This window comes from Budorcas taxicolor, chromosome 1, assembly GCF_023091745.1.
Source record: "Budorcas taxicolor isolate Tak-1 chromosome 1, Takin1.1, whole genome shotgun sequence".
NCBI classification, from domain to species: domain Eukaryota; kingdom Metazoa; phylum Chordata; class Mammalia; order Artiodactyla; family Bovidae; genus Budorcas; species Budorcas taxicolor.
Window position 1 is genome coordinate 53,924,588 of NC_068910.1, and position 14,678 is coordinate 53,939,265.

Here is a 14,678-nt window from a genome sequence, read left to right on the forward strand (position 1 = left end):
GTGCTCATTTGTCTTCATACCTGTCACTGAGTGAGCCTCCAGGAGAGTGGTGGAGCCCCTGGAAATTTGGAGACTTAATCCAGGAACCATCGCCCAGGCCATGTACACTTCTTCCTAAAAGTACCTTTCAAAGCATCTCTCATTTTGCTTAAATAAATATCGGGAACCTTGGGCATGTAATTCTTCTGTTTAAAAAAAAAAAAAAATCTACTGACCTGCACTCATAATGAACTATTTTGTGATTATAATTTTAAAAGTACATACTCAATAGAGAATACTTATAGGAAGTGCATATTTATGGGAAGCCTTGCAGCCTGGATCCAGAGATTTCTGCAGATGTTGCTGATTTTTCTTTCTGTCAGTTACTGGCATTACTGGCCCAAGTTCCGATTTTTATGTTAACTTTTTGCTTGTGACTCCTGGAAGTAAAAATTCAAACCCAAAGCCTGTTTGTGGTGCTGGCATGATTAAGTCTTTAGCAGAGACCTTTTCTCTACCTGGTGCTCAACTTTCTTGTTTGTGCCCAAACATGTGCTTTCTTAGTCCATTTTTTTCCTGAACCGTGTGGCCCTTGGAGGGCTGGAGCATAAGCTTTACAGCCCGGACCCCTAGGGATACAGTGAGCACTCCCACGCTCTCTCCCGCAGTCACAGAGCCACCTCAAAGCCTGGCTGCTCTGGCCATCAGTGTCCCCATCTGTTTCAGGATTCTGGGCATTTCCCTTGAGAAAGTCAATTCCTAGGCAGGTTGATAAGAAGTCCGGGGGTCCCCAAGGAGAGAGGGGTCTGGAATTCTCAAGGAGGAGGAAAGGACTGCCGGGAGCCAGCACGGGAGATCCCACCCATGACAAGGTCATGTGAAGGAGACCTGATAAGCAAGGCTTCAGGACTTGAGGGACTCCCTGGGCTGATCCCACCCATGGCAAAGGTCATGAGGAAGAGACCTGACAGGCAAGGCGAATCAGGACTCGAGGGACCCCCTGGACCTGCTCGAGCATCTACCCCAAAACCAGAGTCTGTCTGTCTTACTATTTTATGCCTTTCACTAACTCCTCTGATACCAGCGGGGGGCTATCCCTGATCACCTTTCTCTAAAGAAAATCAGCTTAGAGCTCTAGTTAATAATCTCCTGGGCATGAAAGGAGTATTTCAATTCAACCCCCCTGTTAGCATTCTAGCTTACTTGGCAGGTTTCCAGACTCTTGCAACATTGCTGAGCCAATGCTTGCTGCCAAGTTCCCACATCCCTTATCCATTGTGTTCCTGGGAGTGCATATAGTTAGGATATAGAAAAAACAAGCAGTAGCCTTAGCATTAGCAACATTAGACTTTGAGTTAATAAGTTCTTTCTTTGCTGGAACCCACTGAATCTTTGCTCCATAAAAATGTAACTCTGTACTTTAAGGGTGACGCAGGCTAGCAATTTAAGAAGAAACACTTCAAGGGAAAATTATTGTTCTGGCTGACCAACCTTTATCAAAAAGGGGTCATAAAATATCAACAGGCCTCCGGGCCAGAAGATAATGTACAAAAAGTAAGACTCTTGCAGGAAGGAACCTGGTATCTATAAAAGTTAATACTGATGGAATGTTGAGTTGATGCTGCATTTTTCACTTTGCTCAATGTACAACTCAGGGTATAAAAGCTCCCTCTGAAAAATAAAGTGACGGGCCTCGCTCACTGAAGCTTGGTCTCCCCATGTCATTCATTCATTTGCCAACGTCGTCCATCCTGAGGGTATCCCTGGACTCTGCTGAGGCTGGACCCTGGCAAAGGACAAACGTTTTTTTTTTTTTTCCCTCTACATTCCTTAGGATTATATAATAATGTATCCTGCTTGAGGACAGTTTCTGGAAAACACCTTCTGGCTAATGCTATTATCTTGAAATGTAAATTATGGGACTGGGTCTAGTGAGGTCTTAACAACCTCCAGACATTCTTTTGATTCACTGTAATAAGTAATTAAAAAGTATATAACTCCATTGTAACACTAGCAAGGGGGCACTCTTTCTGCCCCTTCTGATGTCTATGTCAGATGCTTCCTCTAAACTCTATCACACAAAATCTCTGAGCGATCAAGACTCACTTCTGGCCCTGGATTGAATTCTTCTCCTCTGGAGGCCAAGAACCTCGGCATCTTCTGTGGTTTAGCAACAACCTTTCACCCTCACATTTAATCCACTGAATGGATGGAAGGAGAAGGCCTCCATCCTATGCTTCTAATTCCATAAAAATATCAGCAAGCCATGGAAAGGAACAGCTACCGACAAATGGAAGCAGATGTGTTTTTGAGGAACGCATTAGAGATGAAGCCCTTCTTTTAAAATTTGCCTTTTTATTGTTGTCAAGGTAACACAATTTGGGGAGAGAAATAAGAGAGACTACCTAAACAAATAAAACTATCACATAAGCTGATTAAAAAAAAATAGGATCAGTAGCACAGGTTTGGAGGGATTCAATTTTTATTAAATCAAGCTTTTAAATCATATCCACCTACAGTCTGTAAACAAACATAGTACATGTGTAGGTAAAAGGCTCTTAGAGCTCGTGGAAGAAACTGAAGATTCCTTGGTACAGTGGCATCTCACCACTCCCTGGGCTGATGCCATGGGGCCACACGATAGCTAAGACTTAAATAAAAAACCAGTAGGAGTTTAGCTCAATTCCACCTGCTAGGATGGGTTTCAAGATAGATAATGTTCCACATTAGAGTAGGCTGGATTATCGCAAGGCAACAGTGTAGTTTTTACATTCACAGATTTGGCTGAAACAGTATAAATTAAGCTTCTTTTCTAGATGTCTCCCTCCCCAATTACCGTAATTAGTAGTAAGAAAGGTGAATTAAAATAAATGATGGACCACAGGTGGTTATAAAAATAGATAACTCGTAGAGTAATAAATATCTAGTTAGCAAAGCATAAACTTATATAAAATTTACCTTTTTCTATATGTGCAGAATATCATCAGTATGTTCAAAAGGTACAGTCAGAAGACTTCAGAAGGGTGAGAAGGCATTTATAAAGAAAAAACACTCAAGTACAAAACCCAGAGACAGAAGCTGAATGCAGATGAAGAATATACACGAGACAAAAACCCGAATCCTCACATCTGATGATGCTACTTGACAGACACCACAATTAGCTTACAGCCCTTTATGTATCTTAAAAAGTAACTTTGTTACTTAGGTACAAACTTTTAAAAAGATTAATTATGAGACAAGCAAAAATTGATTAACAGTGGCACTAAAATCGATGAAACATAGCATTTTGTGTGCTTTCATATTCTTCTATGTATAGGAGTTTTTAAAATTCCCACACAAAAAAATCTAGTTTATAATCATTCTGGGTATAGCAGGGGAAAACAAATCCCAAGCTGGAAAATAAAAAAGGTCAAAATCTCAAAGTGACTGAAAATCCAAGAAAATGTAAAAGACATTCATACATTTCCTTAACACTCACCCACTACCATGGAAGGTAACCGCAGTGCTATCTTGAAACCAATCACATTTACAAAGATACAGTAATTTCCATTCTAATTCTAGAATTAAAAGCACTTAGTCCACACAGTGTGCGTTTCAGCGAAGTTGACATCCACTTGGCTGTACCTGATAGTGTCGCCTTAAAGCTTCAGCAAAGACTGTGGCAGACCTGAGCTTTATATAAAGGTGCGGCATGAACAATACCACAGGTAGTCATTCATTCTCATTTCTTGCAGACAGTGTAGTATACTTGCACCGTCCTGTGGTTGCCTCAGCCTGGAATAGTGTTCCTTGGAAACTTTGGTAAGTTTCCTTGCCAAAAAAAAAGAAAAAAGAAAAAAATCTCCATAATCTGTCTGGGACTTGCTGGGTTAAATAAGCATGTTCCATGAACACACAGTCTATCCCTTCAGGAGGGGTGTACAGACATGGCTTTTCCCAAACTCACTGGATCTTGCCAGGGAACATCAGGACCACTACTGGATCCTGGGACGCTGGTTTCCTGTGGAACGTGGTTTGAGAAATGCGAATCTAAACAATAAATTTTCTACAGTAGTGGTTCTCAGACAGTAGACAGCATCGAAACACATGGAAGGCATGTCAAGGCAGAGATACTAGACCTCACTTCAGAGGCTGGGGTGGGGGAGGGACCTGGGAACCTATGTTTCTAAGAGACTTCAAGTGGAGCAAATGGAGTGAGGTCCACACTGAGTGACATCCTTCTAGACAAGAACCCATGCAAGTCTCAACTGCAGAAAGCTGCCCACGCCCTCAAGAAAGCCTGGGGACAGCACTTGCTATGACCAGTCAGCGGGTGTTCAAGCCAGGCCAGTGACGACTGAGCCTCTGGATCTGGCCTTCTTGTCAGATGACCAGGCAGAGAGCCTGGACCTTAGAAGAGGAGTAACAGCTGCCCCCTTTCAGGGGGTCTGTGAGGCTTACGAGAAATGTGTGAACGACAGTACAACCTAACAAAAGGCCTCACACAATGGTAGCTATCGAAGAACACAGCAGGAACATCCCAGGTGAGTTCTCGGCCTTCCGCCACTGCTGTGCCTTTACCAAAGTACATTCTGGTAGTTAATGAAGAGAAAAGAGGCTGAAAGTGCAGAAAACTGCAATGAGTGGAACATATCAATGAGTGGACTACCTAATTAAAATACGTAATTACTTTAAAAAAAAGATCAACCTACAATTGAAACAGTTAATTACGCTGGCTCTGAGATAGTGTTTAAGTTACAGTATGTTGAACCCCCTCACTCATCTACTCTGCCATGTTAATGCTTGTTACATTTTAACCTTAATCTTGAGAATGAGAAAAAGAAATCCTTTGGTGAAACTCAAAACTTTTAGCTGCGATAGTTCCAATCTTGTATGCTACCACGGTGGGAAAATTTCAAAAGTGATTTTTAAAAAGGGCCTTTAATTTTAGTTCATAGAAACACCAATAGAATGAGAAAGGAACACACACTCACATGGTCACATATGTGCGTCCAGATGTTGCCCAGTAACATCTTAGCCAATGAACTTCATCTTGCAATTCAAACGTGAACCTGGTAAAAATTCATACACATCCATGATGGGATGACAGTTGAGCATACATCTTTGTTGCCAAGTCCTGGTTTCCACCAATCTAAATGTCTGATACGAAAGGCAGGCCGTTTCCTGACAGGTTGCATGATCCACTCTATATATGCTCTGGATGGCTCTGGAGACAGGACAACATCTCTTGAACGGGCCGGCCTTCGTAGCAGATCTGGTACACTGCAGTGAACAACGGGAACCTGGGTGGGGGAGGGGGGATGGGAAAAGACAAGTTAAGCCATCTGGTCTACCTGGCAGAACCAACCAGTCTTTCTGTCCGGCCCAACAGACTGCAGCCTAGCATGCTACTGTTGGAAAACAAAGCGCCCTCCTTCACATCCCTTCCTTATGTGGTCTGCAGGGAGCCTCTGCACCGTGGCTGTAAGAACCTGGTACAACCTAAACCATCCTCTGGTTGCTTGGAGTGTGCTGTCTACAGACCGGTCCCAGGGGACTCTTTACAGGGACATCTGTGGTCACCGACATCAAGAGTTGTGGCTCAGGCTCTTGACCAAATCTGGAATGGACTCAGGGGTATGTCACTGTTTTAAAAGGTTGGAGAATAAATTTTAAACTGTAGGGAGGTACTGCGCTCGCTTCTCTTAAACAAATCATCCAAGGATGAAAACGAGGCAGCCCACACAGCACCATGAATAGTGGAGGCCCGGAACACCCCCACAAGAATCAACAGGGGACTCATGATTAGTAAAACGCTGATCTCACGTGGGAGGTGGAATTTATCCTGCTGTTTCTTCTAAGATGCGAACACAGGTATAAATGACAGTTGGAAATGGATGAGGGGATGAAGGAGTGGGCTAATAATCCACTATAAGAAAAGGTAACATTATCCCAGGGTACTGCTAGCTCACTCAGTAAGTATTTACTTTTTTAATGCAGAAGTCACTAAGGAAATAACTAAGTAATGTCAACAGGCTTTCAAACCCATACACACTGCCCAAAGTGAGCTTGAAAGAATCACAAGAATCTTAAAAACCATTCTGAAAGTTATCTAGTTAAGCATTCTACAGTGATAACATGATTCAAGAACAGGAAACAGTGCCGATAGGTTACATGTCTTTATGACAGTCTGTCACTGTGGGTTTTTTAAGGTGCAGAATGTTCTGGCATTTTTCAGAGTCAGCTAGACTTAATAAAATCTTTGATTTCACAGCCTATTAACTTTGGGCAAGTTTCACAACCCCTCTGTCCCTTTGCTCATCTGCAGAATGGGACTGGACACTCAGGATTGTTGTATTAAGTGACTTAACGTGTGAGGTGGAAAATACGACACTTGATACATGATGTGTGTAATAAACAGCAGCTTGTAAATGCAGCCACATCGCAGCCAAGGGTTCTAGACTATCCGAGAGGACAGGGCCCAAGCCTAGTTTTGTTCACCTCTGCATCAAAATGGCCTGGCCCAGTGCAGGCAAGAGGCAGGTGCTTAGTGCTTGTCGAATGGATTTTTGTGAATGGGAGTTAAGGCCAGGCGATTTTAACTCCTTCCTTTGTCCTTCCATGACTTAACTTTCCTGTTCCTATGGTGAGAACAATTTGCATGGTTCTCAAGCAGAGTGGCAGGTAATGAGTGCCACCCAAAATCATTCCCTTACTGAAATTGGAAATACCCTATATCAGCCTTTCTTTCACACCAGAATTGGCCAAGTACACAAGTTCTAGCCAGCAAGACAGAATACATCTGGGAGGGTTTCTGGGGAAGATCTTACTCTCCTTGAGAGGCACTTGACAAAAATATCTGCTAGACCGCCCTTGCTCCATGCTGCTGAGTACAGTTGTGAGTATGTGATGCCTGGAGCTGCTGCAGCCACCTTGAGGCTTTAAGGAATGGCCAACAGGATCACTAAGATTCTAACCCAGAGACACTGAGACAACACCAATAACATCTACCTCCGGAATCCGTTATGAGAGAAAAATAACCATATTGTTCAAGGTGTTTTAATTGGCTGTTGCTCGTGAAGCCAAAAGTACTCCCAATTTTCACAACTAGCATTTTCAAAATGTGTTCTGCAGATGAGATGATGACAAGTGATACAGGGTGGGGGGGGGGGGTGCATTTCTATTGACAAGTAACTTGTTTAACCTCACAACCACACTATAAGGTAGATAATATTATCCCTATTCTATATATGAGGAAACTGAGGCACAGTTTGTGACTTTTCTAGCTAACACTAAACCACTAGGCTACAACGCCCATCTAAATGCTATTTTCTATCATTTAAAATGTTATGGGCTTTCCAGGCGGTCCAGGGGTTAGGAACCTACCTTGCAACATAAGGGACACCAGTTCAATCCCTGATCTGGAAGGACCCCACATGCTCTGGAGCGCCTAAGCCTGTCACCACAACTCTAGAGCCAGCACTCAGAGCCCTTGAGTGACAACTACTGAGCCCAAGTGCTACGACGACTGACGCTCGTGCACCCAAAGCCTGTGCACAAGCCCGAGTACCCCGACGCAGAGCAGCCCGTGTGCAACAACCAGAGAAAGCCTGCATGCAGCCGCGAAGCCCCACCACAGCTCAAAAGCAAAATCTGTTTTTTAAGAAAGGACTTATTTCAGGCCCACAGGACATCCAAAAATTAAGACTATAAAGCCAATTAGATCAGTTTGAGGAACTCTCTAAAGAAGGTTAAAAAGTGGGAGGAGGACATGGAAACCATTAACAGAACGAAGACAGCCTACCGGATGGGAGAATATATTTGCAAATGCTATGACTAGCTCATACAACTCAACAGCAAGAAATAAACAACACGATTACAAAATGGGCATAAGAACAGAATATTCTTCCAAAGAGGAAATCCAGATGGCCAACAGGCACAGGAAAAGATGTTCAACATCACTAATCATCAGAGAAATGCAAGTCAAAAGGAACATAACCTCACAGTTGTCAGAATGGCCATCATGAAAAAGAACACAAATAACAAATGTTGGCACGAATGTGGAGAAAAGGGAACCTCACTACACCGTTAGGGGGAATGTAAATTGGTGTAGCCACTGTGGAAAACAGTATGGATGTTTCTCAAAACACTAAAAACAGAACTGCCTTATGTCCCAACAATCCCACTCCTGGGCATATATCTGAAAAAAACAAAAGCACTAATTTAAGTATGTGCACCCCAATATTCATAGCAGCATCATTTACAATTGCTAAAATATGGAAGCAACCTAAACAGCCATCAACAGATGAATGGATAAAGAAGATTTGGTACACAGAAACAATGGAATACTACTCAGCCATAAAAAAGAATATTAATGAATAAATATAACCAAAAAGATGCAGACTCACATATAGAGAAGAAATTAGCGGTTACCAGTGGGGAGAGGGAAGCAGGGAGGGGCGAGAGAGAGGTGGAAGAATGGGGTGTACAAACTGTTATGAATTCAATAAGCTACATGGATATATTTTGCAACATGAGAAATTCAGCCAATATTTTATAATAACTCTAAATGGAGTACAAACTTTAAAAGTTGTTAATCACTATATTGTATACTTGTAGCATACAACCCTGCCGCTAAGTCGCTTCAGTCGTGTCTGACTCTGTGCGACCCCATAGACAGCAGCCCACCAGGCTCCCCTGTCCCTGGGATTCTCCAGGCAAGAACACTGGAGTGGGTTGCCATTTCCTTCTCCAATGCATCAAAGTGAAAAGTGAAAGTGAAGTTGCTCAGTCGTGTCCGACTCCTCGTGACCCCACGAACCGCAGCCTACCAGGCTCCTCCGTCCATGGGATTTTCCAGGCAAGAGTACTGGAGTGGGGTGCCATCACCTTCTCCGGTAACATACAATGTTGCACAGCAACTATACTTCCAAAAAATAAACTAGTTTAAAAAAAAATGAAGGTCTTCCCTAGTAGTCCAGTGGTTAAGACCCCACACTCCCAATGCAGGGAGCCTGGGTTTGAACCCTGGTCAAGTAACTAGATCCCACATGCTGCAACTAAAGATCCCTAAAGCTCCCACATGCTGCAACTGAGATCTGGCATAGCTAAACAGAAAAATAATTTTAAAGTAACAAAAAGTGAAAGGAGGACCAAAGACAATGTTTCATTACAAAATGGACATAAACCTATCAGCCAAGTATCCCACTAATGGAGACTGAGGGCTTAGATGTTTCAGGCCTCGGCAAGGCAGAGATGCATGTGTGTTAGTCGCTCAGTCGTGTCTGACTCTGTGTGACCCCATGGGCCGTCAGGCTCCTCTGACCGTGGAATTCTCCAGGCAAAAATACTGGACTGGGTTGCCATTTACTTCTCCAGGGAATCTTCCAGACCCAGGGATCGAACCCGGGTCTTCTGCATTACAGGCAGATTCTTTACCATCTGAGACATCCTTAAGGCGCAGAGATGTGTAGTGTTATATGTAAACGAGGCCCCAGCCCTTTACAGCACTGTTACAAGCTGACTGTACCCCAGCCTCTTCAATTCACCCAATGCCCCGGCACCTCAGAGTGCACCTCAGATCTCTGTATCCAGAGATGGTGCACTTAAAGAGGAAATTAAGTGAACACCAGGGTTCATTAAGATGGGCCCTAAACCAATATGGCTGGTATCCTTATAAGGAGACTGGGACAGACCCCAGAAGACACGGGGGTAAGCCGCCATCTACAGGTCGAGGAGAGACACTTCGGAGAGGTCAATCCAGCGGATAGATATCTGACTTCCGGCCTCCAGAACTGTGAGAAGAAATTTCTGTTGTGTGAGCCACTCTGTCTGAGACATTTTGCCTCGGGAGCCCGAGCAGACAAACTCCCGATACTCACACGTGGTCGTAAAGACAGGCACAAGGATGCTGAAGAAAGCACATTTCAAGACAGCATTAAAACCCAGACAGCTTTAGCATTTATCAAGGGGAGACTGGTTAATAAACAGAGGTTCTCCCGCACTGTGGAATGTTCTGCACAGTAAATGAGACCTCTGGGTGCAGATGTTGAACAATCTTCCAAACATATCTTGAAGTGAAGAAAAGGGACAGAGCAGACTGTGGAGTCAGTCACTGTTACACCAATGAAAGCACCGTGTGGAAAGTTCAAGGAACCCTGACAAAGCGGCTTCTGTCTGTGGTGGGGATCAGGGCCCTCTTTTCCGTGTGCGCCTTTTTGTATGACTGCAATGTTTTTTTCTCCCAGAAGCGTGGTCCCCCTCCCAGACTTGAAAAATCAAAGTAAAATTGTAAGTTTAGCAGCAACACATTAGCAGCAATAGTGTCTAAACCAGGGATGTGGCAACCACGGCCAGAAATACAAGTCTTGCCTGTGACCTGTTTTTGCCCCACCTGCAAGCTGAGAATGATTTTTACATGTTTAAAGGGCTATAAAAGGAAACAAAGACACACAGGCAGAGGCCTGTGTGTGGTCTGCAAAGGTGAAATTTTGTTATGTGATTCTCTGCACAAAAAGTTGGCTGACTGCTGCTCTAAACAGTAATTTCAAAGTACAGGAAGTGATTTAAGTCTACAGGGTATGGAAAAGGTTCTCTGAGGACACACCCAGGCTGCCTCATGGGCCGTGATGGTTGAGATGCTCATGAAAGGGGTGTCCAGGCAGGTCAAACTGCCAGGGAAAGGCACACAGGAGTCTGAGAGAGAGGCGGTTGGGGTAAGGGAGGTCCACTTCCACTAAACAGGGCTCATAGGACATGCTGTTAGAAGCCAAGTTGGTAACTGGACTGAGATGCCAACCTAAGGCCTGTGAATTTCATTCTCAAAGAACAGGAGGTCTCTGAGTTAGAGGTAACCACAGCAGTCATCTGGCCTACCAGTTTGAGTTTGTAGATAAAAGGGCATAGAACAGCTAAACACATGACCTGCCAAGACCACACAGCTGGCGACCCATAGGGCCACTGGCCTCCCCCTCAGCACTCTTTCTACAGCAGGGAAGGGGGTAGGAAGGGAAGGAAGACAGGGCGATGACGGCTGGAACGGCAGAGAAAGAAATGTGGGTGAGAGGTGGCGCCAAGTGAGGATGGCAGGACTTAAGCTCCGCCTGAACACTGAGGGATTCGACATTCAGCCTGGGAGAAGGGTAGGGACCCCAACCCAGCTGCGACCTCATTCAACACAGGCAGGACACGGTCCACGTCTCAGTTCAGTCGCTCAGTCGCGTCCAACTCTGTGACCCCATGAACCACAGCACGCCAGGCCTCCCTGTCCATCACCAACTTCTAATCAGTTAGAAGGTCCACTTCTAATCAGAAGGAAATGGGACATGACTACGGAGAGGCAGGCTTCTCCTGCTTGGTTACATCTGCTTTTACACAGGCAGGTACTGATCCCAGAACGCCTGTTCCAGCCTGTATCGTCCTGCAGTTAGAGGGCGCACACAGATTCACACCGGCCAACGTGTCAGTTCGGAATCCTATCAAAGGACTGGACCCTAGCCTCTCCCGTGTGCTGTCCTGGGATCCTAGGGTTCGATCTTGGTTGCACACAGGTGGTACTTTTTCCTTTTAAAGCAGAGTATGGATGGGTACACCTGAAAGGCAAGGAGACGGCAAGGTTCCTCATTGCACCTTAACACAGGGTGCCTCCGGTGCTAGAGTCCTAGGGGGACTCGCCCTTCCTTTTTTTTCTGAATTGCTTGACATTTCATTAACAAGAGTGATCTTTTTATTAAAAGGACAGAATAACCTTTATTTTAAATTTTTTATTAAAAATATATGACACGTTGCTTTAAGTCATGTTAAGTCATGCTATAAGTCAGGCCAACTCTTTTGAGACTCCATGGGCTATAGCTCACCAGGCTTCTCTGTCCATTCTTTCCTGGCAAGAATCCTGGAGTGGGTTGCCATTTCCTACTCCAGGGGATCTTTCCCACCCAGGGATCAAACCAGGTCTCCTGCTTGGCAGCCAGATTCTTTACCACTGAATGACCTGGAAAACCCATGTAACTCTTACCAAATACCCGACAGGGCAAGCCAGAATCTCAAACTCCTATTTTGTCTTGGGTTGGCCAAAATGTTAGCTTGGGATTTTCCACTGATGGACAAACCCGAGTGAACTTTTTGGCCAACCTGATACTGTGCCTAACAGTGCTCATTTCCCCTCCCTCATTTCGGACTTTGGGTAAATGCCTGTTTTCAGGGCAGGCAGACGTTTCCTGCCGTAGACCCTCACAACACACGAAGGACGACACTGCTCTGCTAACTTTCTGTCCATGCCTGGCAAATGCCTGAGTCAAACGCGGACTGTGCTCATCAGCGAGCAGAATGACAGCTGATCCTCTGGCTTTGCGGAAAATGGGGCACTTACTTGTCGAGCAGCCCCTTCTGTTTGAGGATTCGGTACACCTCGGCTGAAGTCTGAGGTCCTTGCAGCTTCTGTCCATTCAGCATCTCCTTCTCCAGTTCTTCGATGGTCTTAAAAACAATGGATGAACATAATCTCCTGTAACATCTAGAGCATCACTTAAAAAAAAAATTTGGTGGTGCTGCATGGCACGTGGGATCTTAGTTCCCCAACCAGAGATCTACCCCATGCCTGCTGCAGTGGAAGCTCCAGTCTTAACCACTGGAATGTCAGGCAAGTCCCTAAGGCATCACTTATTTTAAAAGCAGGGTAAGGGGAGGGGAGCAGCAGGCCAAGGAAAGGCAATAACACACAAGGTAGAGGGCGTAGGCCTGAAGTGCATGTGCGTGAAGGCAGGTGGGGGTGCGTAGGACAAGCCCGGCACACACAGCCTCTGCACCCTGGACAGCGGCTCTTCCCCAGCCCGGGACGCCCCCCACCCCGGGCTACCTTGCCGGTCCTGGCGAAGGCCTCGGCCACCTTGCGGTTCCGGCCCCCGTAGCAGGTGGTGATGAGATCGGCCACGCCGCAGCTCTCCAGGAACGTGGCCGTGGACACCTGGCCTTTGCAGAAGATCCGGGCGAAGGCGATCATCTCCATGAGCCCCAGGCGGATGACAGCGGCTTTCGTGTTGTCGCCGCAGAGGAGGCCGTCGCAGAACCCGGCGCCTACGGCCACGATGTTCTGGGGAGGAGACAAGAAGCAGGGAGGTGCCGTCATTCACAGGCACACTGCGGGAAAGTGTGCGGGGAGGTGGGACGGGCAGAGGCAGGGATGCTGGCCGGCTTCCCCGGGTCCCACAGGACCCAGGGTTCTACTCTTATACTGAGAGAGAAGGAAGGAGGGATCAGCTCCCACTCATGGGGCAAACGGCCCAGAGCACTCTGGACCCTGGACTCAGAGGGAAGCATCCGCCAGAGAAAGGGAATGGCGCAGAGCCATCTCCAGTTAAACACTGTTTGTACAGACTTTTTTTTTTTTTAATAAATCAAAGGCTTTATCCAACTATAACATTGAAAGAAAAGTAGTCAAGTCTTAAGTACCGGGCTTGATGAAGTTTCACAAACGACACACTCATGTAACCAGCACCCTGGTCAAGGAACAGAAGGTAACCAGTGCCCCAGAAAGCCCCCGTCGGCCCCCCGACCCAGTCACCCCAGCACCAAAGGTCACCGCTCTCCTGACTTCTAATGGCATACATTTACTTTCCCTGTCCCAGCACTATGTGAGTAGAATCATACAGGATTTAATCCTGTGTGTCTATCTTCTCTGTCTCAATTCCACATCACATTTGTGAGATTCAGCCGTATTTTAACACAGGACACATTTATTTCCATTGCCACATTGTATTCCACTGTGCAAAATCAATGCAATTCACCCCTTTGGGTAGTTGGCACTGGGGTAGTTTCCAGTTTGTAGCCACTGCAAATAGCTCTGCTACGGCGCTAGGCACGTGGCCTCTGGTGACCCCAGGCGGGCATTTTTGTTGTGAGCATCCTTGGGGTAGAAGTACTGGGTAATGATGGGTGCATACGTGTAGATCAAGTTTCTGCCTTTTGTTTCATTTGATAATCCCTAAATTAGCATTCGGAGAAGGCGATGGCGCCCCACTCCAGTACTCTTGCCTGGAAAATCCCATGGACGGAGGAGCCTGGTGGGCTGCAGTCCATGGGGTCGCTAAGAGTCGGGCACGACTGAGCGACTTCACTTTCGCTTTTCACTTTCATGCATTGGAGAAGAAAATGGCAACCCACTCCAGTGTTCTTGCCTGGAGAATCCCAGGGACAGAGGAGCCTAGTGGGCTGCTGTCTATGGGGTCGCACAGAGTCGGACACGATTGAAGCGACTTAGCAGCAGCAAATTAGCATTGGTGAAGTGCTGGCTTATTATGTGGCTCTCTGCTGGACACCAGGCAGCTCGGACACAGACCTGCCTCTTCAGAAGCTGATTGCCTAGTTCGGGGATCAGCAACTTAGGGCCAAATGACTGCTTTTGTAAGTCACATTGTACTGGAAACTCAGCACCCCTGTTCTGCGGTTGCCTTTGTGCTGTCAATGGATGTGAGTGGTTGTGCGGAGACTCGTAAGGGCTGCAAGATCCACATCTTCTATGAGGCTCTTCTGGAAAAAGTTAACCCCTCCCTACTTAACAGGAAAATAAAATGTGTGCACAAGTCACCGTGATGCTCAGCAGAAAGTGTTATTCCATAAGAGGTACTGAAGGCCAGGTGTCAGTTCAACTCACGTGTACTGAGCAGGGCTGTGGGAAGCCCGGCTGGGCCCTGGAGGGGCGGAGGCTGCCCTGGGGTGGGGGTGGG

General features: G+C 46.0%; 1 protein-coding gene across 1 annotated transcript in view; it reads right to left on the minus strand.

Moving 5' to 3' along the window:
- Positions 1-2,366: 2,366 nt before the first annotated feature.
- Positions 2,367-14,678, minus strand: part of GPD1L (glycerol-3-phosphate dehydrogenase 1 like) — a 58,088-nt gene continuing 45,776 nt past the window's right edge. Inside the window, exons 6-8 of the mRNA XM_052658837.1 lie at positions 12,812-13,045; positions 12,326-12,432; positions 2,367-5,261 (exon numbers count right to left, since the gene is read on the minus strand). Coding sequence (XP_052514797.1) covers positions 5,165-5,261; positions 12,326-12,432; positions 12,812-13,045 — 438 coding nt within the window. The 3' untranslated portion in view covers positions 2,367-5,164. The remainder of the gene's footprint in view (positions 5,262-12,325; positions 12,433-12,811; positions 13,046-14,678) is intronic.